This window comes from Cinclus cinclus, chromosome 5, assembly GCF_963662255.1.
Source record: "Cinclus cinclus chromosome 5, bCinCin1.1, whole genome shotgun sequence".
NCBI classification, from domain to species: Eukaryota; Metazoa; Chordata; class Aves; order Passeriformes; family Cinclidae; genus Cinclus; species Cinclus cinclus.
Genome location: NC_085050.1, coordinates 12,846,585 through 12,871,093, shown reverse-complemented (window position 1 = coordinate 12,871,093; position 24,509 = coordinate 12,846,585). Strand labels below are relative to the sequence as shown.

Genomic DNA, 24,509 nt, shown 5'->3' with positions numbered 1-24,509 from the left:
AATTAATTGTCACAATTTCAGCCTCATTTTTAGAAAACCTGTTCTGAAAGAAAAAAAATCCTAGAATTTCTAGTTGTTTTGCCCATGATGAATCAGAAGTCCAGCCCTATGGAACGCAGCAGTTTACATTTCCCTAATTTCCATATGTAGAGACTGTGTGACTTTATGTTTCTGCTTCAAAATTAGGGCTTGGTAAGTGGTGGAAATGTAGCCTGTCCCATGCAATTGATCTTTCTACAGCTTTTGTGAGACATGAGCCTACCATGCCATTTTAAAAAGACTTCTGTATCATTTTCTAGACCAAGTGCCATCAAACAGAAGTTTCACATGACTTTTTTTTTTTTTTTCCTCCAGTAGTTACTTCATTGGGAAGTACTACACCTGCATGATGGTGATGTGCTAATTTTCTGCTTTCACAATCAGGGTGATGGTACACAGGGTGAATTCTAACCTAACTGAGACCATCGAGGTCTCAGAATAAGTAAATCAGGGTACAAACTGACTTATGAGTAGCCTCTAGGTCATCAATTCTGCATGCTGGCTGCTTTTCCTGTTGGCAACAGACCCACAAGGAGCACTCATGTTTCCTCAGAGATAACTAACATGAGATAGAGATTGCTGTCCATGATACTTCAGGCTCAGCAAGGATGTGGGTTATTTGTTAAGCACCTGGAACCTGAGTTACTTGGTAGAAGAAGATAGAGGACATTCCTTCCCCAGATTTAAAATCCCTGAATAACCATAGCAAAATGACCTGCAGCAGGAGCCCTGGAGAAAAGAGGTGTGCTAGTTTTGACAAATCCATTTATTTTCAAATAATGTCTACACTAATATACACCTTTTCGCCTTGTTAATGCAGCAACTTCTGACTGGGAGGCATATAACTTTTGTAAGTAAGCTACTTCATTTTTTACTTCTAAAACCATCAGTATCAAGTGATAGTTGGCTATTTGATATCAGAAATTAAAGCATTTTAACAGCTCATTTTATATAGCTGGCAAATAAAGACACTTATTAGGCACATATATTTGTGTGTGCATGTACACGCACACAAAAACACAGAGCTTTTTTTATTTTATGGCATGGTATATGGGGTGACATGCATGTGAAATGAAAATGATGTAAGCCACTGAACGTAAATACTGAGTGGCAACAAGTGCAGTGTCCAGTTGCCTAACAAAAAGGATTTTTTCTGAAAGACTAGAGAACCAGGTAAGAATAGTTAGTGTAAGTTCCTAAAAGGCAGATACAATTAAAGAAATGCACAGTGGCAAAGAAAATACCTCAGTCCGTAAACAGGCTATCCAAATTTCTCCTTTTGTCTACAACAGACACTAAAACAGAGTAACCTGTGCACATGCTCACATAACTAAAAAAAAAAAAAACCACCTCACCAGCCAGCTGGGGAATTTACATCCATTCATCTTAATCCAACACTGGTACTTCCTCAGGCACACACTTAATACACAATTGCCCTAAGCTTTTGACCATCTTCAGCCAAAAGGGCACAAATATAAAATCACAAAAGCTAGAGATGAAAGAACCTAGTCAGTCAGTTTGTTAAACCATTTGCTGTGTGGTGTGGGCTCCCTGTAGTATACTGTCAAATACACTTCTGATCATCACTCGGACTTCTGATGTCATTTGGATTCTTTATGACTTTGGCTTCACATACAAATGAATGGATTGCACTTGTCCACCTGTGCATTATTCATCTGTTCTGTTCAAGAGCACTTGTAAGACAAGGGCTTTGCCAAAGTTAAATAATTGAAGTGTTTCTTGTTTTCTGAAGAAACCCCTTCATTTCCAGTCACAGGTGCAATTTTCTATATAAAATGAAACCCTTTTTCTTCTATTTAACACACACAAGTATGATTTATGAAATGCTACTCAGGTAAGACAAGCTTATTTTACACTTTATTTACTCAGGACAGAACACTGATGGGAGAAATAAATGAGATAGACAGGATGATCCATAGCTGGAGACACGACTTGCTTTGTGCCACAGCCAGAAAGGGCCTTTAGCATTACAGACCATTGACCTCAGGAAAACGGGATGCACGTCGGATTGGAAAAACTGGAACAAAGCACGCAGAGAGACTGCTCATGCTGGCATCTGTTAGAAAAGGCTGGTTGGTTTCGAAGCGTGAAACTGGCTCTAGGCTGAGCACCTGTCTGCCTCTTCTCTCCCACAGCTGCCTACCGGCCCAGCACTTGTTGCATCACCCACAGCGCCTTCCCTCCGCTGGCTGGGAAGCAAGGTACCCGCAAGACTGCAAGGGGAGCGTGCTGGCTGCCTTGGGTTACAGGAGACAGCGCAGTGAATATGAATCACTCTGGGTTTTTTCCGCCCCGAGCCAGCCGAGCTGTGAGATGTCCCCTCTCTCTCTCTCTCTCTGTCTCTCTCTCTCCAAGGCTCTGCAGTACGCCTTTGCCCGGGAGGGACGCGACCGCCGGCCCCAGTGTTCGCATCCCCCCGTCCTGCACAGCCGAGCACGGGGCCGGGCTCTCGCCGTGCAGACCGCACACCCGTCCCTTCCCCGCAGGAAGGGCCGGAGGGAGCGGACCCGGCCCGATCGCCCGGGCTCAAGCGGCCGCCAGCGTGGAAGGAGAGCCCGGGGCCCCTCGCCGCCGCCCGGCTTAGCGCAGCTCCCCGCCGGGGCAGGGGCCCCATCCCCATCCCCGGCCCCATCCCCATCCCCGGCCCCATCCCCATCCCCATCCCCGGCCCCATCCCCATCCCCATCCCCATCCCCATCCCCGCTAGCGCAGCGCTCGGCGCGGCCCCGCCCGGGGAGGGGCGCGGGGGCCGGGCGGGCCGGGCGGGACGCGCCGCCCCCTCCACCTGCTGCCGCTGCGCCATCGCCGGCTGGGGGAGCCGCCGCCCGCTCGTCCCCGCGGGGCCCCTTTGTGCTGCTGCTGCTGCTCCGGAGCTACCTCAGCCAGGCGGCGGCTGCGTCACGGCCCCGGCGCTGCGGCCGCCCAGAGCCACCCGCGGAGGGAGAGCCGGCGCCTCGCCCCCCGCTCCGCCATCGCTGCGCGGCCGCGGCGGAAGGACGCGCCCCGAGCCAGGGCCGGCAGCCGCGGCGGTGAGTGGCGAGCGCGGCCCTGCCCTGCGAGGGGAGCCCGGGCCGCGGGGCGGGCGGGGCCGAGGGCAGCGCCGGGGCCGCGGCTCCCGAGCCCTGCGGGCGATGCCGCCCCGGGCCCCGCGCCGGCGATGGCGCTGCCCGCGGGCTGGCGTGTCGGGGATTTGGGGTGCCGCTTTGTGCGCGTAGTGGTTTGGGGTCTTTTTAATTTTGGTGGTAGAAGCTCTGCTCATCGTTCGTACTTCCCAGAACGCCGACACCTAACCTAGTCATAGCGACCAACGCTTTAATTTTTAATTTTTTTTTTTCGTAAGGTATTTCGGGTCCTTCGAGGGCTGGGAAAAGGTCTGGTTTCTGATAATTTTGCGTTTCTCTGCGTGTGTGCCTGTGTGTGCCAGCAGAAAATCCCTTTATCCTGGAAGAATGGTGAAACTGGGGAATAATTTCAGCGAGAAGAGCACAAAGCAACCCCTTTTGGAGGATGGATTTGACACCATCCCCCTGATCACACCCCTGGATGTCAATCAGCTCCAATTCCCACCTCCTGATAAGGTACAGTAGGCTTTAGTTTTCACCCTGGAGGATCACACCCAAATCTCAGGCAAACAACAAAAGAATAGGCTATAGGTGAAGAGCATCTTAGAAATGCTAGTTCCCTCTAGGGAAAAACCCAAACAGCTAAGCTTGTAAAAATCCATTAATGGTGATTTGCATTAAAAATCAGTGTGAAATGTTAGCAATAAGCATATAGAGATTTTCAGTGCTGCTACATGCATGCTTTTCTCTGCTGTATTGTCATAGCCCTTCCTTTTCTGTATCTTTCTTTCTTGCATCTGGAAGGTCCTGTGTGTTCTCTGTGAATAATATGAATTTTCTCTGTCCAGAAAATGCCCCCCCCCCCCCCCCCCCCCGATGGGGGAATAGTGCCCTGCCTTATTTCTCTGTAAGATGGCCATGGGCGTGCTAGCAACAGAGAGCACTTCCATTTTCCTTCTGTGCTTCAGTAAGAAACTAAGCTAACCCCAGACAAGCCAAAGTAATGAGATGAGAATAGGCCATTGAGTTTCTCCTTGGCAATTAATTTTGTTCAAAAATCTCCAAAGAGGTGATTCAGATGTCCTCTGTAGTTGGAAGGGGTCAGTCCAATATGCTGCTTACAGGTTGGAAGGAAATTGTGTTCCCTGCATTCCTCATTAAATACCTTGATTATTAGGGATTTAATTTTAAAGATTTAGAGAGGTGACGTGATAGCCTTTAAATATGTTTATTATACTCACAATAAAGAATTCAGAAAGTGCTACTATACACGAGGCACACAGGAGTAGGATTTTTTTCAGGGTATTCAGTAACCTGTTTTAATAGAATTCTTACTTGTAATTTTCCACATGCATCTGGTAATAAAAAGCTTTGTGGTCTTCATACAGTTTTTATTTTTGGCCTTGTGTCTTCCACAAGCTGAATTCTGTTTCTGGTTAAGCTGATACCTATTCATTCCTCAGACCTCAAAAGAATTCACATAATCTTAACTCAGAGCAAAGAATTTTAGCTTGTAAAATTTTCCTTGGTAGAATGTTGCTTGTAGGCAATACAAATAAATGTGTGACCTCCATTTTAATTGCTATCAACACCATTCTGTGCTGACCAGTTGGCAGGCGTAAATGCAGTAAGCCATAACAGCTGTTCAGATGCCTGAGGGTCCATTTTATGCCTTCAGTTACATGGGTGTAAATCTTGTAACTGAGGACAAAATCACACCCTAAGGCTTTAGAACAAGCTAAGTCTTACTGTGTCTGATAGGTCTGCCAACTGGTGACTGGATATAACCGATTACCAGGGACCAATGACCAAAGGAATTAGTTCTGGTGCTGCATTGCTAAGCAGGAGTCTGAACGAGGGATCTGCATGGTAATAGCTTTAACCTGAGCAGAGCCTCTGTAGTGAACCCAGGGAGTTCTGTGCCAGCCTATTTGCTCTGCTAGAATGGGGCAGAACTCCTCCCACCTGGATGGATGTTATTTGACTTGAATGAAAGCAAATGTCCAGCTAAGCTAGAAACTTAAAGGAATGTTTGATTGGTTCTTCTACTCTCTGCTGTCCAACTGTATATTAGCTTTCTTTTCCTTTTGCAAACATACAGGAGGAAGATTAAATTTATTGGTCCTGCTGGTGTCCTTCTGTAACTGGTTAGTCACATCAGTGTCTCTTTACTGGTTGCCAGAGACTCAAAGGCAGGAGAGAGCAACTGATGTGAAAAAAAAGGAAACAGTATTAAGAAAAGATGGACATACAGATCAAATTCTGAAGTACGCAGACACTTGTGTATAATGAATAGGAGTACATACTTCATGTATCTGTGCTTATTATTCCCTTGCAAGGCTGCAGTGTGGCAGTGAAGCATAACTTCTTGAACAGTAGTTACTACAGTGCTAAGGATTTGATGATTTTGACAGTTTCTAAATTAAAGGGATGAAGTGATTTATATTCATAGTTAGATATGTTAAACAAAAGAAGACATTACATAACCAGGCAGTTAGAACTGTACATTCAGTGTCAGCTGAATGTGATTTGAGTTGCCTGAGATTATGCAACATAAAGTGGGGAGAAAGGGAACTAAAATGTTAAAAAGCATTCCAGAAATCATCAGGCAGTTAACTTCCATGATGCTCTTGGGAAGCTGTAAAGTTAAATAGATAATAACTACTATCTTACTAATTATAGTTGAAAATAGGTAAGTATTTTTTAAACCTATGTCCTGAACAAATATGTGTAATACTGTGAAAGTGTCTAATAAACTTTATGGTACTGAGTCTAGGTACAGTTACATGTTCTAGGTACCATTCAGGGAAATGAGACAAAGGGAACCCTAAGCTTGTCATTTCAGTGTCTAGCTACCTGAAGTGTCACTGTCTTAATTTCAGAAAGATGGACAGAGACTGTTTACAAGAGGATGTAGTGACAGGACAAGGCGGGGGAATTGCTTTAAACTGAGGTAGGTTTAGTGTGAGGGTGCTGAGGCTCTGGTACAGCACCCAGAGAAGCTGTGGATGCCCCATCCCTGGAAGTGTGCAATGTCAGGTCAGAAGGAACTCTGACCACCCATGGCATGGGGTTGGAACAAGATAATCTTTAAGGTCCCTTCTAACCCAGGCCTTTCTGTGATAAATGTACTTGCTCTTAATACTGTGGGCTGTGCTGAAGATAGAATTTGATTCTCAAAAATATAAAAGAGTAGATATTTATTCCTTGGAAAAACAGAGGACATTGAGAAAATTGCAATAGCACCATCACTACAGTAAACTGTACCCCAGTTTGAGAACAATACTTGGAAAAAGTTCCTGAAAAATGCAGAAGACAAAAATGAGGCAGATAGGTTAGGTATGTGAAAATTCTGTATGATTAGAATGCCTAGGAGAACACTAGAGATATGGCTGACGTAATGAATATTTTGGGAATACAGGTAAGGTGCTAAATTGTGTAGCTTGGGGCAGTAGTTCATACCAAGGAATAAAGTGAAGAGCCTGGGGTGTTGGGAGAAATCTCATTAACACAGGGGTTCATGTGCATCTTGCTGCTTGCAGCTGAAAATTCAGAAATTAGATGTTAAAAATAAAGAGTGCCAAAGGCCACAGTCTATCACATGGTAAACAGCAACTAGACTACATGGGTTATTTCACATCTTTTTTTAAACTCAGAATCCTGAGAAAGAACATGGCATCAAGGAACATAGCATCATCATCTGTAAGATTTTTATGGGTGCTCTTCAGTAATCTTCTGTTGGTGTCCAGTTTGAAATCTCTGTAATGGAGTTTCCATTTTGAAATCTCTTTAATGGAGTTTCCTGAAGCAAATGGAGGTGGCTATTTTCAAACTATACAAAGTGGGAAGGTCCATGATTTGGATTTGACCTATCCTTGCCTAGTATAAGAGCACAGTATCACCACAGATGCAAAAACTGAACCTTTGTGAAACTGTTGCATAACAAGTCTTGCTGTAGGTCCATCAAAATCACTTTGAGAGGTAGATTAGTTGATGAGTGGTATACTGGAAAAAAGAATTATTTAGAGTGTTCAAAGAAGAATTGCACAAAGTGGAGAGGGAAAAGATATGGTGCTAGATGTGCTTGTGAGCAGATACAGAAGACTTAAAGAATAATTAAGGTTTTTGTGGCCAGTTTCAGTTGACAGGTTTGTGATTGATTCTTTTTCTTAAAGGTTGTGGTCAAAACAAAAACAGAATATGAACCTGATCGCAAGAAGGGAAAGTTCCGTACTCCTAAAATAGCTGAATTCACAATCAGCATCACTGAAGGGGTTTCAGAAAGATTTAAGGTAAGCAGTGCAATGTGAAGATGTTAATGACTGAGTTGTGTTTACATAAGTGTTTAAAATCAATTGCTGATTGTAGTCAGAACTGGCTATAACAGAGTGCCTGTTGTGGATATAGCTGGATATGAGAAAAATTAATTCAATGTTATAATAGTTCAGTATTTAACAATTAGAAGCAAAATCAAATCTTGAAGCATTATTGGTTGTAATCTCTCAGTGGCAGATGAATTCCAAAGGCATTTCTGTCAGTGAGTGTGTTTCAGAATGTGGCTTGCCAGGGTGTGTGTGGGCCGTACAGGGGAGTGCTCATGGCATGGATAAAGCTCCTGTTTGTGCTGAAGAACAAGAACCACCAGAACATTTATTTTCTTTTTGGCTTCTTATTTATCACTATAGCCAAACCATTCTCTTTAAAAGCACTGTCATAGTCCATTATGTATTTTTTTTATAGTAAATCTATGACTTGGCAACCCAGGGATATATACCAGCACTCCTTCTTATGTTTTCCTGGTCCAATTTAATCTTACAGTTTGGTGATGCCTGTTAGTGCAGTTCAGTAAGAAACTGACTCAGATTGTGTCCACACAAAATCCCTTCATTAGTCCCATAGAAAAACCTGAGATCTTAACTGGTGCAAGGCTTGAATATCCTTTACCCCTTCCCACTAGAGGATAGTTTTTCTTATTCTGTGTAGTTAAGGCAAAGCAGGAAAGTTGGCACTTCAGCTCACTCTCCACTATTCTTTCAGCAGTAAGACAGCATGTTTTCAGTGCTTTTAATTTGGCATCTTACCCAAGGATACCAAAGCACTTTTAAGAATTAGGCAACCGCACTCTTCAATGCACAAGTACAAATACTTTTGGAAAGCCTAACGTTTAGTATGAGGGGAAAATACAGAGTTTCAGTAAAGGTGTGGATTCTCTTTCTGTTGCACAGTTCTAAACTCTGTGTGCATGATAGGAGTTTTAGGGCACACACAGAGATTTTGGTACTGTTGTGCCTGAGCAGTGCTCTAAAAGCTGCCCAGGCCCAGGCTGACCTTCGGAAGTGTAAAATGCAGCTCTCAGTGGAATCATGCTAAATAAACAAAATGAAGGCTCAAGGAGGGATTGGACTATATTTGGACAGGAACTTTGCAGAGTGTTGCTGCGACAAATGTTTTAGGTGCCATTCACCTGATGAAGTCTTCAGCCATACAGTGAAGTATGTAGGTTCCCACCCCAGACAGTCAAGAAGAGATGTTATGGGGTGTGGTAGGGTTTTACTAAAGAAGAAACCTAGGTCCAGCTTTTCCTATTCCTTGGTTTGGGGCAAGGACATCCCATTCCTCAGGGAAAATGCTACATTCTGACTCACATTCTCTCTTTATCCTCCTGACACCATAGTCGCGGTCCTCGAGAGTAATCCCCTTCCTCTCAGGTGAGGGTAGGGAAATGCAAATGGACAGCTCAGAACAAGGAGAGCTTGTCTGGCTGTCGTTGTGCATGTCTTGGTCACACTAAGATGATTAGAAAATGCTTACTATGTTGTAGAAGAGAAAAGAGAGGCAGTTTTTAGATGAGTGCCCTGACAGGCTCAGCTGAGCAGAGCCTATACCTGAAGAACTTCACATTTATGGTTTAGCAGTAGGGCCTAAGGGATTTAATTGCTGGAACGTTAAATTGTAGCAAAGGAAGGGTTTTGAATGTCTTAGTCACATTTAAAAGGCTTGTGCATCCTTTTGTAAATCTGGGGGGTTTTATCTGCTTTGTTGGGAAAACTGAGGGAATGAGACCTTGCTGAAAAGAAATAAGTACCTTGTTCCGCTGTTGGGTAGTCTCTTCTAATTTGTGTAGCTGAACAGCTAAAAGCCCGAGGACTTAGGCATTTTTATATGCCTTTGGATGGCATACTAAATATCCATTAGATATTACTTTATGATGATCTCTCTGGGATTAATCTCATACTACAGGGTTGCTAGGTTTCGCTGCTAGGTAACTACTGCATCAGAGAGAGGTTTCTGTAAGATTTGGTATCTCTTGGGAATTGCAGGGTGATTCACATTGTGGCTGTAAGTCTAGGTTTCCAAAGAAGAGTATGGGGATCGATCAGTTAGGAAAATTTTGGTTCAGTTAATTGAAAACAAAGTTCATGCAGAACATTCAGGTCCTAAAAATGTCCCTTAATCTCTATTTAACAATTGTAGATATGAATTGTGATGCTTGTGACATTCTAAAGGAAATTACTAGTTTTCCAGCAGGGGTGATTGTCGTAGTCACCGCTCCAGTAGTAAATATTACATGAATAGCTGATAACATTTCATAAATATGTAGATGAAAAGTACTGATTGTCTGAGGTTTTCTCATGGGTCCTTATTAATTGTGAACCATCATGTTAACTTCTGCTGTTGATTCTGAGAGAGCAAAAAGATAATTGTTTGAAAATTAAATATTTGCTGTAATTATGAAATGCATTATTTAACTGGTGAGATACTGACTTTGGCTTGCATTCATGTAAAAACTTTCAGATGCCATTTTAATGACTTTAGTATGGTACATCACCAAAGCACAAGCTTGCCACAAGACACAGCTCAAGCATTGTGCTAAAAATAAAGCAAGTCAGTCATATCTACAAATAATTTGCATGTGTATTCTAGGATGTACTTCTTAAATAATGACAAAGCAGATTGCATTTTTGGGATTCATCAGTGCAGATCATCTAAAGCTGTTCTTCTTGAGAACACAATATACAAATATTACCCAATATAACAAATGAAGTCACTCCAGCATGTGCATATGTCATGTAGATCATTTGGTGTTTTAGCACATGCTGAATAATCAGTTATAAAGTGTATTTTTCTGCATTTAATTCACATCACCATAGTTATTATAACAGAGCTGAGAATGTTTTCAAAGAAAACTGCAAGTAAAATTTTCTTCTATGAAGCCACATTCTGAATTCAAATTAGAATCTCTCAAAAGAATGTGAAAATTTCCTGATTCTGAGAACCCTGTTGTCTTAATTTATTTTTATGGCACTAACCACACCAAGGAAGATGTGATTTTTTTCACTTATTTCCCATTGAGAAACAGAAGTCTTGCTTTTGTTCTCTGAACAGTGTAGGCTGATAGGGGGGAGTTGGTTCTTCACATCTGGAAAGCAGTTTTGAACAAGGCAGATTTTTCTCTCTTGTAAATTGTCCACTCTACAGAGTAACAAAGGATCCTTGTGAATAAGGGCAGGAGTAAGTTGGGGCAGAAGAAAATTGGTGGTCTGGGGTACCCAAGACCAAACCTTTGCCTTCCCCATTGACAGAGCAGTGTTTTCACAACCTCCAGTTGGATTTTGTAGTGGGATGTCTGGCACCCACTGATTGGGCTACAGCTGGCAGTTGTGTATAGACACACCAATTTAAAAAAAATCTTGTAGCAAAGCATGACTTTTTTTTTTACATTTGAGAAAACCTTAGTAAAGAACATTTAGAGGTATTTTGAAAACACACACTGATTTTTCATAATAAATGTCAAGCCCTTAAATCAGCACAAGCTGTGATATGTCTTCAGCCTTTGGTTTCTGTTCGAAAAAGTTCAGTTCTTCTGACTTTATCCTTGACATCTCTACATACATCTAATTGCAGAGCCAAAGCCTCAAGCTTATCTCTGTGTTAAGACCATGCAAACCATACACTACTGAGTAGCAGGCAGCTGTTGGAATGAGGTTGTGGAAGAGGGATTGAAACTTCAAGATCAGTTCTCACAGTTTAATCTGGTCACTTTAAGACTGCAAAAAATGTATGCAACATGTATCTAACTGTTCAAGGGTTTTTTTCTGTCTTAAAAGAGGCATCCTTCAAACATGTTTCTGCCTCAACACTTTTGTACTTCTTAGTTATGCCAGTGATTATTACTGCTGCAAAAATTACCAGAAACAAGGGAAACAGTTCTCTCTTTGCTGCTCTCTTTGTGTGATTATTTTGTGTGTTGAGTAGCTCTCTGCTCCTACTTTAAGGCTGTTAAGAGCAGGTGTCAACTGAGTCCTTTACGGGTATCACTTCCTTAAGTAGATTGTGTCTGTCACTTAGTGCTGGAAGAGTGACAGGTACTTACTGTCATTAGTAGTTCTTTCTCCAGTAGAACTACTCACAGGATTAAAGTTGCTCACAAGTATAAGTGTTTGGGAGGCTTTAAATTTTTTTCATTACTACTTCAAATACGAAAAATAAAGGAGGTGGTTCTTTCAATGTAACAATTATTTAAAAATAATTGATGTAAGTAAAGGTACTGCATGGCAGCTGTCACTTTTCCTTTAATGTTTTATATTCTCTGATACGACATTGACAATACTCCTGCTAAATTTTTGGTTGACAGGAATTTTATAACCAGAGCTGGAAGATTTAAGTAAAGCCTAATACAGCTCCCCTGCTATAGGTCAGGTGTCCTCTGCCACTGTCTCCATCAGAAATCCTTTTAATGGAACAGAACCAGTCACACACAGGTGATGCAGAAGATTTTTTTGGATCCCTCCAGATGCATCACTTAAATAACCTTTCATCTCCTGTAATAACATTATGCAGCCTTTTTCCTGGCCTCAGTAATATCTTCTGGATTTGTATGGGAAGGTAGTAAGGTTCTTATCTTGGTGCCACAGGGTTTCTTGAACTGCTTCCTCAGATCCCTGTTGTTAAGAAACACACTATATGGTGCTGTGTGATAGAAGATGACAGGAACATTGCCATGAACAGCTGAGTTAAGCTGCAGTTCTAGGATCTCAAGGCCAGTGCCTTGTTAACCTGTTTTTGTCTAACAGTGTGTCCCTCAGGTTTCATTAATCAATTCCCTTGCAGACTGGTCCTGTTGTCTTGCACTGTTGCTGTTAATAAGCTCTGGTTCTGTAGCTTCTTTTCTGTTACCGTCCTCATGAATCTGTCTGCCTTTTTTGTCTTTTTTCCTGCTACTCCCAGTCATCTCCAGGTAAGCATCCAAGACCATTCTCTCCTCTTTGTCATTTCTATTTGAGAAGGACAGTGTTTTGATTTGTACTGCTTTTGCTGTAACCATACCATCTGTCCCCAAAGTATCATCCCCTTTGAGCACAAAGTTTTGATGGGAATGTTGTGGTGAAGAAGCTGAGTTTAATAGATGGATACCAGTCATACAGCTAAACATGACATGGAATGTCAGAAATACTCTTCTGAAACAAGGCACCTGGTTATCTTTTGGAGTCACTGGTTGTCCTGTATATTCCCATAGCAAGTACGGGGCATTGCACTAGGGTGTTCTGTGTAATTTGCATTGCTCTGTAATTGAAGATGAGTCAAATGTTGAATGTATAGATGTAAATGTTCCTTTTTTCTTTCATGTTGCCATTTCCCACTAGATGAAGGTTCTTAATCCTTGAGTGTGTTGTTTCAGACACGTTTTTCATTTGAACTTCCAGGGACAGGCTGAGGTAATAGCAAACAAGGACATAATTTTGCAAAAGCAGTGATAAGTGGGAAGCTGATTTTTGTGTTCTCTAGCATGCTGGTAGAGGGCATTGTGTAGCTGGAGATGCAGGATTTTCATGGAGAAAGGTGAAATGGAGGTCATGGCCATTAACAAGAAACTCAGTGCAACGTTTTACAAATTTTTGTCTGAGGGATGTAGCCAGACACAATCTATTGTAATTACAGGCCGTCTGCCTAAAATTCTCTTGTAGTTTAAATTGGGTAGCAATAATCTTAATTTCCTGTCCTAAGTGATTGCACAGAGTTGCTGTATTTCACCCCACAGGTCTCTGCATTTTACTGGTGAGCAAAGCATTAATTGGCTATAAATCATTTCCTGTGAAAGATGCTCTGTACGTGTATGTTTTCACTCTTCTTGTTCAGTGCTGGCAGGAAGTCTCTGCCTCACACTTTACAAACTGATCAGAACTGAAAGTTGTGTTCCCAAGAGGCTGCAGTTGAAATAGATAATGCATAGATGTAGAGCAGACACGAGATGTGACCAAGAGCCAGTGACTGAGCAGTGAAAATCATTGCATATCTTTTTAGTCATTCTAATAACAGGAGTGCATCTACATGGGTTTGTGTGCTGATGGAAGAAAAAGCATGAAGGAAGGTGTGGTGCAGAACAGCACCGTATGAATGGGTTAATGAAAGAATCTCAGGCAAGAGGAGACATTAGACAAGTAGAAGTGAAGGCAGAGGAGAAATTAATGGTACCCAGGCTTTAGTGGGACAGCGGGATGAAATAAACAGCAAAATGGATGGAGCTGAGAGGAGCAAAAAGGGTAGACTTGTGCATGCCTTGAAATATGACCAGGAAAGGGTGTGAAGAGAAGCAGGCACTGTTGGTGCAGCTGATGAATTTTGCTCTAGTCTTCCAGCTTGATGAAAAAGGGAGTCCAAGTAACCATTAGTGGAGTGAGGAAGGAGGAGACTGCAGTAGCCAGGCAGAGAAAATAACGTTTGCAATCTTTTGCAGTTGAGGTAAAGTAGCATGGACTGATGGGGAAGATCTGCTAGATCTCATGGTAAAGGCCTTATCACAAGCTGTTTACATGATAGTGTAGTTGTCAGATATGGTGAGTTTAATTTGTTCAGCTGACTGCTTACAGAGTCTGAAGACAGTTTTTTTTTGCTGTGGGTATGCTTAGTTCATTCATTAGTCATCTCTCATTTTGATTACTCTAATGGCTTCTGGCTAGACGTTGTCCTTCTTCTGCTCTTCGCTTACAATCTATTCAAAAATCTGCCACATACATAATATCTTGTCATCTTCTCTGTTTGCTTAATTTTGCTGCCAGATCCCCTTAAAACTAACTTTAAATGTCACACTCAAGATGAAAGCAAAATCACATTTTGAATTCCTAGTTAAAAGAAATGGTTGTTTGTCCTACCTTATAGTTACTTCAAGAAAAGCATTTTAAAAGCCCATCACTCTTGAGGTGTGACAGTCACCTTGGAGTTCTGCAGAATGTATGTGGAAGTGAATGATCACAGTAATTCACAAGACTTCTGCTTATGAATGTGCTGTATGGGGTCCTGCATTGCCAGCTGCTACCACAAAAAAGGAAATTCATTATTTTCTTCCAGAAGGGAAGTGGTGCAGTTGCATGCATTGCAGCCACTTCTGCCTGAGAAAGAGGGCAAGTTTTGAGTATTGTGTTGGTAAGAAGAAAATAACTTTATTTCATAGTGAGTGTGCAAAGTTGCTGTGGAAGAAAGCAATAAATGACAGCTTTGGGGTTGCTTGTGGTCTGAAAACTTGTTGCCTTCTCTTTTTTGTGCTTTTATTTCTGAAAAGCATCTGGGAGGAGAGAGCTCAGAAGGTGAGGCACAGAGGTTGGGTTGCAACATGAGGTTGTGTTGCACTATGTTAGTGCAGGGAGAGAAGCTGACTGCCTCAGGTTCAGAAGTGAACATGGGGATCTGATCACTGTGGACCATCAGTGGTGGGTTGTTATGAGAGTGGAGAAAAATGCCTATTAGAAGAGAGAAAAGGATTTTCAATTTAAAAGGGAAAAATGGATTGGATTAACAAGTGATGACAATCACCTTGGAAAGAAATCCATTGCTAGATTCCATTTGTGCCATTTTCATCAGCAACTGTCTTTAAATAGAAGTTACTTGTATCCTGAAGGATGGTAAGAGAAGGGAGCTTCTCTTCTAATAAGAAGGAGACAAGAGCTTACTTGATTAGGGATTTGCAAATGGAGTGTGATTGCAAATCACTGGAGATGATGAGAGTAAAAATCATTGGAGATAATGAGAGTAAAAATTTACATGCTAATACCAAAATTAGTAACATTAGGAAATACAGTAAGTGAGAGAGAAAAAATGGTGAGATTTTTGAAGCAGGACCCCTGAGAACTCTTCTCATGGCTTATTTACTGTGTGGCAATGAAAGAACTCGTGCAAGCAGTGAGAACTCACAGCTCCACACTGTCACTGAAAACAGGGCTCAGCAAATTACCCCTGAGGCCATGGCTCTGCAACTTGACAGGCTCCAGCAATCAACACAACACTGGGCTTTTATCTTCTTTTTAAAAACAGTTACTTCTCAGAGCAGTTTTGAAGCTTTGAAGAGTGATCTTGCAGTGATTGTGGAAATACAGTTTTTTCTTACTGTCTTAACATTTAGTCTTAATTATGAAACAGCTTGTTAGTATGTTGTCTCAGTATGTTCTCCAGACCTCATCTAAATGTCAGAATGGTTACAGCTGGGAAATAACATTACAGTTCTACTGCTGGCTGCTAGTAGGAGGGCCAGGAAATATGGTTAAAATACTTTTGGACTTGAGAATATTTTTCAGAATATTTAATATTCTTAGCTCCTATCTGTGGTGGAGACAAATATGAGCCGAGTTGATGTGTGCCACAGCAGTTCTGCCTGATGCCATTGTTCCATGTCACAGGCCTGTGTTCCTAAAGGGAGCAGCTTTTGCTGAAGGCTGCATGGAGTCAGAAGCCTGATAAAAAAAACCTCTGGGAAGGGCTGAGCTAGAGCGTAGCTGGGCCAGCAATGGGGTCGTGTGTGTGAGTGTTATGTTGATTGTTATTAAACTGGGCCTCAGAGAATTACCAGAAAGGAAGGTGAAAATGTACTTTTTCCTCTTGGATTCATGCAGGACATACTGAGGCATGGGAGATGTAAGGAGAACATACAAGGTTGGCAAGACAGAGTGAGCTATCCATGTTAGTTTTTGTGTATGCAAACAAGTTAGAAGCTTGGAAAAAGACTAATTAGATATGAAAATTGTTGTCAATGTGTAGTTTTCAGAAGTTAATTAAGAATACTTTCTTTTTCTTTTTTTGTAATCCAGTGACTGTTGAGAAACTGAACATGTTGCTGTTCCAGAAAGGTCCTTTGCTTCATGTTTCATTTCAGTTGTTATTGTTACATTATATGTATGTTTCTCCTGCTAAGTTACTTTTTGATCTGCAGTTCTTGCCTCTACTCAGCCTTCCCTTTTCTTGCTTATTTTCTTTCTGTCAAAAATCCTTACTAAATCCCTGGCTTCAGCAACACACAATACTCAGCCTTGTTTCAGCCAGGAAATATATCAGTTGCTGTTGTCTGCCCATGATGAGATTTGCTTTCACAGGATGAGAAGGCCCTTAAGTTTACTGTTGTCCTGAAATATCCTAATACCACTGCCCTGCACAGTTTGCAGTGTTGCAAACTCTGTTAGTTCAGAGGTTTATCCAGAAGGGAGGTGTATGGTGGTTGTTTATAGCAAGAGACAAAGCTACAATTTTTTGTTGTTTTTGCCCTTTCAAATACTACATTATTCTTGTTTCAATTAATTGATCCTGATATGCCTAAGTTCTTTTTTCAGAAGGTGTATATATAGCTGGTTTACTCATCTTACTTTAAAATTTAATCATATTATGTTTTGTTTTAAAAAATTAATCATATAATTTTGTTTGTTTCTGTTTATTGCTCTTTCTTACGCTGTAGCACATGCCTGCTTCTTTCTAACTTGCCAAAAAGAAAATTCTTCTCAATCACTTACTGTGTAATCTCCATGCCTACCAATTTGTCTATCAGTAGAAATTCTAAGAAAAATAAAAACACACATCCAGAATGGTTTCCCAGATAATGAATGCTATTTCCTCAGTTCACGCCTTCCACCAAAATGCATCTGAATTAGAGAGCTTTGTACTGTAACTACTGGACAAAATTTTGTGCTTTCTCTCATCAGTGGGTGAACTAAAGATGATTCTGTCTTGTGACACACCAGATGGCTGCTGGTCTCCAGCTGCTCAGAATTTGTACCTGGGAAAGGTTAGCTTTATACTGACACTGATTTCAGGCTTGTTTTAAGGTGTGTCTTGGACTTCTCTGCAGCCCAAGTTCAGGGGCAGGGAGGTACTGAAGGATATGGTGAAATGCCATGCAAGGCTGTCTGTAATGGCTTCTCCGTGAGCACTGTGGAAAGAGGTGCCACACAACTCCTGGAGGCCAGCCCAGAGTTGAACATGGTGCATTTCCTTCTGGATCTGGCAGTGAACCATTCCTGTACAGCTCTGTGTGATGAAGTAGTACTGTTTCAACCTATAAATTACGGAGTATTGAGCAACCAAGAAAGTGTAACTTACTGGTGTAACAATCTCTACATTCAGAGCAGGTGCAACAAACTCTAATCCTAATAAGAGAGGGGAGACATTACTTTCTCCATGCCCTGCAAGTCACCTCTGGATGACACCTGTGCTAACTTATTACCACCTGAGTCCACTCTTGGACAGGCACAGGGAAAACAAACATGCTTATCAGCTGACGTAAACTAGACTTATACTTACATCATCCACATACTGAAAAACCAGCAGACAGAAGCTACCTTGGTGTGTCCTGGCCTCATGTGCCTTGAACAGAAATGCAATCATAAAACACCTTGCAATACAGGCAACAGGCCACTGCCCAGACGATCCTCTTTCTTCTCTGAGAAGGGCAGGGAGAAACACTTAGGGGCTGTTTCTGTGTTCTCCCTCAGTAACTAAGCAGCTGGTTTTATCTTTTGCTTGATTTTACTGTAAAGTGCATTCACAACTTACTTCTGCTGCCTGCAGTAACAAGCAGCAGAATAAGCAATAGAATAAGCAGTACATTACTAATATAAGTATGTTTTATTTTTCTTTACAGGTAACTGTGCTGGTCCTTTTTGCCCTTGCATTTTTAACGTGTGTTGTATTTCTGGTAGTCTACAAGGTTTACAAGTATGATCATACCTGTCCAGAAGGATTTGTTTTCAAGGTAAATTGCATACCCATTCTAGCAAAGGAGAGTATGTAATATTCTGTGTTGTTTTAGGCATAACCTTGATTAAGGCATGCTGTATTTCACAATTTTGTGTTTCTTTACATAGGTTAGTGTGCTTCCTGCTATGCTTTTGCTTTGTAATTTATAATTGAAGTTTTACTGTTGCACAGTATTAATAGTGTTATTTTGCTAACACTTTAAACATTGAAAGTATAGCACAAGTCTGAACACTGGTATCTTTCATTTATGGGTCATATGATTTAATGTTGCACATTCTTTCAAATTACTGTGTCTTAGGAAATAAGAAAATGATAGAATGTGGAGAAAAAAAACTGGAATATGTGTCAAAGAAAAAGTGATGTTCTCATTAAGAGTAGTAGAGTTACTTCAGGGTTATTTTTGTACTAAGAACTTCTTGTTCTAGAACAGTGACCTCCAAGCCCTGCTGCCAAAAGTGATGCCAAAAAAGGGAAAACACATTTATTGTAAAAAATACTGGTTCTAACCAAAAAGGGAGGCTGGGCTCACTTTATTTGTGTGAGATGGTGGTGCTGGCTCCTTTGCTATGACCTGGGCTGAAAGTCAGAAAAGTAACACTGACCTCCCAGTTGTAAATTTAGCAGAGTTGAACTTGGCTGTAATTAGGTAAGAAAAGTAGCAGCAATAATGACATTCTTCCCTTTAATTTTTTAATAATATTTAGTCAAGTAATAAATCAAATGGGTACATAGTATGAACTTCAAAATTATTTAAGAAGGGATGGCTGCCTCAGCACTCCTCCACAGTCCTGTTCAGGATTTTATCTGTCACTTCAAGCACATAAATATCTTACAAGAATCTAGTCCACAATTATAATCAGTGATGCCCTTTTGGATTAATTCAGGTTCTAGCATTCAGTTGGTTACTGCTTCCCCTTTGTTCAAGGGCAGAAGATACTGTGGTTAGTATACTTGGCTGTAAGTCAGGAGATCCAGCTTTTGCTTCTGCTGTTGGCTTTTTGCATTGTCTCAGACAGGCACTGAAACCCCTCTGTGTTTGTGTCTCAGGGGACAATAGGCCTTTTTTCCCCCCTAAGCTTTCTCTTGGTATTGAGCAGTTTGGAATATGGACTGTTATGCTCCTTTCAGGCCTGTCTTGATGAGATCCTGGCTTGACAGGAACAGCCAGTTACATGTTCCTGTGTGAGTCTAGCAACAGCCTCCTGCTTCTGCCTCCTTTTACACCGAGTTGTCCTCTCCTTTGAGTTGCAGCTTTCTGGCTTCTTGTGGCTTTTCTTGCCAGTGTCACAAATACTTTAGGGAAAGAGCATTTTCTCAGCTATATTTCAGTTGCCCTGTGACCAGACTCGGGTTGTGTTTCTCTTTCAGGTCCTGTGTTTGGGACAGAAGTTAGGCAGAACATCCCATAGCTCATGCTCTGTTTATAAGGTGCAGCACATACACAAGACTGCATCTTGGTTGCTCTCCTGGTGGTTTTCTTGGAGCTGGTGTTCTGTTTCCAGCTGTTTGATGGCATAATGCCAGGAGACGCAGCATCTTCGGTCATGTAACTCATTTTTAAGAAAGCGTTCTACAGGATGAGGATGTTGGCAAATTACTCAAGGCCTGAAAACTACCACTGTTAAGATGACTTAATATTTATTTGTGTCTTTTTTTGGAGGAGTCCATGAAATGTGATGGCATAGCTTGGCACAGATGTCCTAGGAAACATAAAGTCTGTCACCTTGTGACCAGTGTCTCTGTGGACTGGCTTCATGTTTCAGGTGGACTCAACAACATTCTCTGGCCTGGATGTTCCCAGGTGTTAGATGCTGAAGTGATTTCCTGGTTAAGGGCAAAGGTGTGTCTGCCTCAGGAAGCCTGGTGCTGCAGAAATCTCTGCATAAAGGCTGAGCTAACCACAGCTCTGAGTCAGACTCACTTTCCTCTGCTTTGATGCTCTCATACATGGAGCAGTTCCAAAGGTTTCTGCTGTGCTACGCCTCCAGGGCATGAAGGTGTGCTTTAAAAGGTGCTTATTTTCCTTTGTACAGCAGTCTTATTTCTGTGCTTGCTTAAGCTTTCTGAGACAGCCTTAGTACTGCTGCTGTGCAGATTGCTTCTCTGGAGCACTCATCACAACCTACTGGTGAGACTCGCCACAAAAACCTGAGTGTACTTACATCCTGAAGAATTTCCTCAGTGTTTCAGTATGTTCTGTACCGTATCTGTTACCCTTTAGCTTTTGTTGCCAAAGCACCTGCATTCTGAAAGACTTGTGGACAGTACAGCAAAGTCATTTCAGTGCATTGAAGACCACACCATCATCTGTTAAACTGGGAATTACTGACCCAGCAAAGTTAACGTGACAGAAGATACTATTTATAAGTGAATACTTCTGGGATCTTCATGTCAAAGGAACAAAAAGAGTAATCTTAATTCAGCCAGATATAGACTGGCAAACAGGGTTTTCTCTGGCATCAAAGGCCATAACCTGTAACTAATTTCCAAAATAGAAGGGTTGTGAAAAAAAAGAAAAGACGGTCAAGTAACTCTGGAGTATTCCAGTTTCTCCTCATGGCCTTCCTTCTCTTCCCTGGGAACCATGAAAACAAATAAAAAGGATGGAAATAAATGGTCTATATACACAAGTCTCAGGCAAGTGGCAGGGCAAGAATCAGCAGCAGTTCCCATCGCTCAGTCACTGAAGGTGCATGGCTTGCCTGGACTGGGAACTAAGCCAAGGGGCTCTCCTTAGGCAGTACACAAGGGGCAATGAGTAAAAGGAGAGGTTTTCCCATCTCTTCCAGAAGCATGAAATCCCAGAGCAAAAATGTACTCAGGAAGGAAACTGATGTGTGTTTCTTTAGGCTCTTCTGTCAGATGTCTTGCATGTTTGTGACTACAAGCGCCCTCCCCCCCCCCCAAAGCCCAAACCATTACTGAGTCATTTTTGCCTGCTACAAAGCAAATTGCTTCTGAAGGCAACACAGGATTCTGTAGCTTTTTTTTTTTTTCAGACTGTCAGTAATCTTGGCTTGTCTTCAGCTCTAATAATTATATTTGCTTGAATTTCCTTGGCAGATTTCATTAGTTCAATGGATTGTGTTCCTTCCCCACTTTAAATATTTAGAATTGTGATTGCATCCCATGACTGAGTAAAATAATCACTACAAATATGTCTGTGTCTATGTGTTTCTTAGTCATTTTATCACATCAGAAGTAGTGTCAGTTATCCCAGATAAAACATGGAGAATACTTCCAGAAGATGACACTGTTGATGTATATGAATATGCATATCAAATAGCTCTATTCCATATTCCTGGATTATGTTTTTACAAATATAGGTCCCTATTTTTGAAGCTGGCAAATGCATTGACTATAAGCATGGGAAAGCTTCTGTTGACTTACAGTGCTGAATGGACACAGGTGCTGTTTAGCCAGGGTTAAATCCCATCTGCTGTGTGCTGCTACTTCAACAAAACTGGGAGGGAGACTTGCCCCAGCTGCTGCCTTGACAAAAGTTTACAGCTAAAGGGAAGCAGGGTTGCTGTGGAAACTCCGGGCACTCCTGTGAGTCTGGCACACTTTGAGGCCTCTGTCACACCTGTGGGGTTGAGCCAGTGAGGTGCTGACTGTGGGAGGGCTGTTAGTTTTGTGACAGCGAGGCATCTTTGAGCTGTCACATGTGCCAGGTGATTGAATTCATCGAGGGCAGGTTCTAAGACTACCTGTGGGCCTCTTGTTTTGGCAAGTATTCCTTTCTTCTTTCATACCTTTTGATGATTTTTTTCATGCTGGTCTTTTTAGGAAGAAAGATTTGTATTAAGCCAAGACTGTCTGCTGGGTCTTCACCCATCTTTGCTTTATGACTTGAAACTGTTGTTACTGTTGCATATTTATGCTTTTTTTTTTTTTTGACATGGACAAAAGTCAACTCAGAAGTAAATGTGGACACTTTTAAGGTAGAATCAGGTCCTAAAACCTATGGAACTTTTGCATGTGTTTTTCTGCTGAGAAATTCCCAAAATAAAATTTTGTATTCCGAGTAGAACAGTAGCAGTTCAAAGCTGTAGTGCTGTAGTATTATAAATTTTAGTCCTCTGGTGCTGGAAAGAAGACTGAATATCCTATTTCTTTTTAAAACAGCCAGAGCAGAAATGACTAAATGAATTTTTCCTCAAGCTGCAGTTACTTCTAACTTACAAGAGTCAATTCAGTTGCTCAGGTGACTGCCCTAACATGTTGAAGTATAAGGCAAGACTGCCTGGATTGGCCAGTGTGGCAAGAGGACTTGCAGTGAGACCCCACGGCCTTCTGGGGCAAAACCTGGAGGTCACAGTATATGTCTAAATAACTTTTTTCTTCAGTGCAGTGAACTGCTCTGTAGGATCTTCCTGCACTGTGAGTGGAAGAGTACTTGGATGATAGCTGTGACAAATGTGCTGCACAGGCATATCCACTTCGGCTTTTAAGATGACAGCAGAATGGATTCTACTTTTATTTTGCTCTCTAAATTATCTATTTCACTTTACAAAGTTCTGAGCATCTAGCAGGTTATATTTAGTGCTCTTACAGTCTTGGGAAATTAAATAATGTAGTCTCACAGCTCCAGAGAGCTTTTTAAAAGCCTGCTGTTGGCTACATCTTTCTGACAACCAGGAGTGAAGTATTTTGTATGTGTGTACACACTTGCACGTACACCTGGCCACCCACAGAGTTTTCCCTATAATGTGTGAGCTACTGGGCTGTAAAACAGTTCATACCTTGGCACCAATATGTCTGTACTGATATCTGTCCCTCAGGCTGCAAACACCAAGGTAAATTGCCTGAACTTAATCTAACAGTAGGATACAGACAGCTGTAATTGTAATCCAAACAGTTGGAATTTGGTGGGCAGGAATAATCAGCAAAATGTGGCTGGAACTGGAGACTGAATACTTTCAAAAATAATTTTAGGCAAGCACATTTCTTGTATGTTAATTATTTTGCAATATAAACCCAGATTGGTCTTCCTGGCAAATGCACGAATAGTTTGAGGATTGCAGGGAAGAACATTTTCAACACAGTAGCACAATACTGTAGTTAATTGCTGTATGTTGCATCTTGACTCATAGAAAGTGACTCTTGGCTTTGGCAGAAAGGAGAAAAAAACGCTAACCTGCTTCATATGTGTTGGGGAGCTGTAGCTGAAATCTAAGCAATGGATTTTCTTTTCAGAATAATCAATGCATTCCAGCTGGGTTGGAAAACTACTACTCTGAACAAGACTCCAGCGCTCGAGGGAAATTTTACACAGTCATAAACCACTACAACCTGGCCAAACAAACCATCACACGCTCCGTGTCCCCGTGGATGACAGTACTGTCAGAAGAGAAACTGTCTGAACAGGAGACTGAAGCTGCTGAGAAATCAGCTTAGTATGATAAGCTAATTATTAAAACTATGTCATTTGAAGGTAACTAAGGGACTTCAAGGAACTTTTCATTAAATATAATTATGGATAATTTAGAGGTTACTCATGTTTATGGTGTAACTGCTTCTGTTTGCTGATACTGCTTTGCAAAAAAAAAAAAAAAAAGAAAAAAAAAAAGAAAAAAACTTGCTGCAGAACATTCATGGGCATAACCGCAGGTGCATATCAGCATTGCTGTAGAGCTTTGACACCATTTTCAATGTTAAAAAAAAATCCAATGTTAGATATGTTCTTGCAGTTTATTGGATACTGATAGATTTTGTCACTGGATTTTCAGGGCTTGGACCTTAGATAAATCATGTATTCTGTTGTCTGAACAGATACTTAAGTTATTAAGTTTTTGAATTCTTTGTCATTTTGCAAACTGAAACACCCCAGCCATAACTAGAGTGATCTCTTGTTTAGCTGAAAGCTGTAAGCAATGTTTAGTTTGGGCTCAAGCAAGAATGATAATGAGCACTGACATGGGGGCGTAATGTAATGACTTGTATGGAGAAAGAAACTGTCAGGTCGCATTTTTCCTTACATTTCCTTTACTGTTTTTTGTAAGTGATAATGAAGTTCTCTGCAACAAGGCATGCTCAATGTTTTCTTATAGCTGTCAACGGGATTTAACTGCATTTCCACTGTGGCTTAGCATCTTGGTAAGGATGTGCACTGAAACACAAACTAGATAGGAATCTTGGAAAAACACAGGCAGTTTTAGTGGTGGGTGTTAAAAATAGTGTAAAAAATACACAGTTCAGGATGTTCTAATGAGAAATTACATCTTTTGATCATACTAAAGAGGCAAAAAGCCTGTTCACAGTAAATGTAGACCACCATGTCATTTGATGGATACAGCTGAAGGAGTAATATGTCAAAATTTTCTCTTGTATTACATTCACATTTTCCCTTTTTATGAGGTAGAAAGAGCTTTC

General features: G+C 41.4%; 1 protein-coding gene across 2 annotated transcripts; it reads left to right on the top strand.

Annotated features, from left to right (window-relative positions):
- The first annotated feature begins 3,050 nt into the window (after positions 1-3,050).
- On the top strand, positions 3,051-23,534 carry NSG1 (neuronal vesicle trafficking associated 1). Of its 2 annotated transcripts, XM_062493377.1 has the most exons (4): positions 3,051-3,638; positions 7,298-7,414; positions 18,019-18,129; positions 23,334-23,534. In XM_062493377.1, exons 1-4 carry the CDS (start codon positions 3,510-3,512, stop codon positions 23,532-23,534), a joined length of 558 nt encoding a protein of 185 aa, XP_062349361.1. In that variant the 5' UTR covers positions 3,051-3,509. The 2 variants fall into 2 exon arrangements, with proteins under 2 accessions (XP_062349361.1, XP_062349362.1); XM_062493378.1 differs by lacking the exon at positions 7,298-7,414.
- Positions 23,535-24,509: the final 975 nt, after the last annotated feature.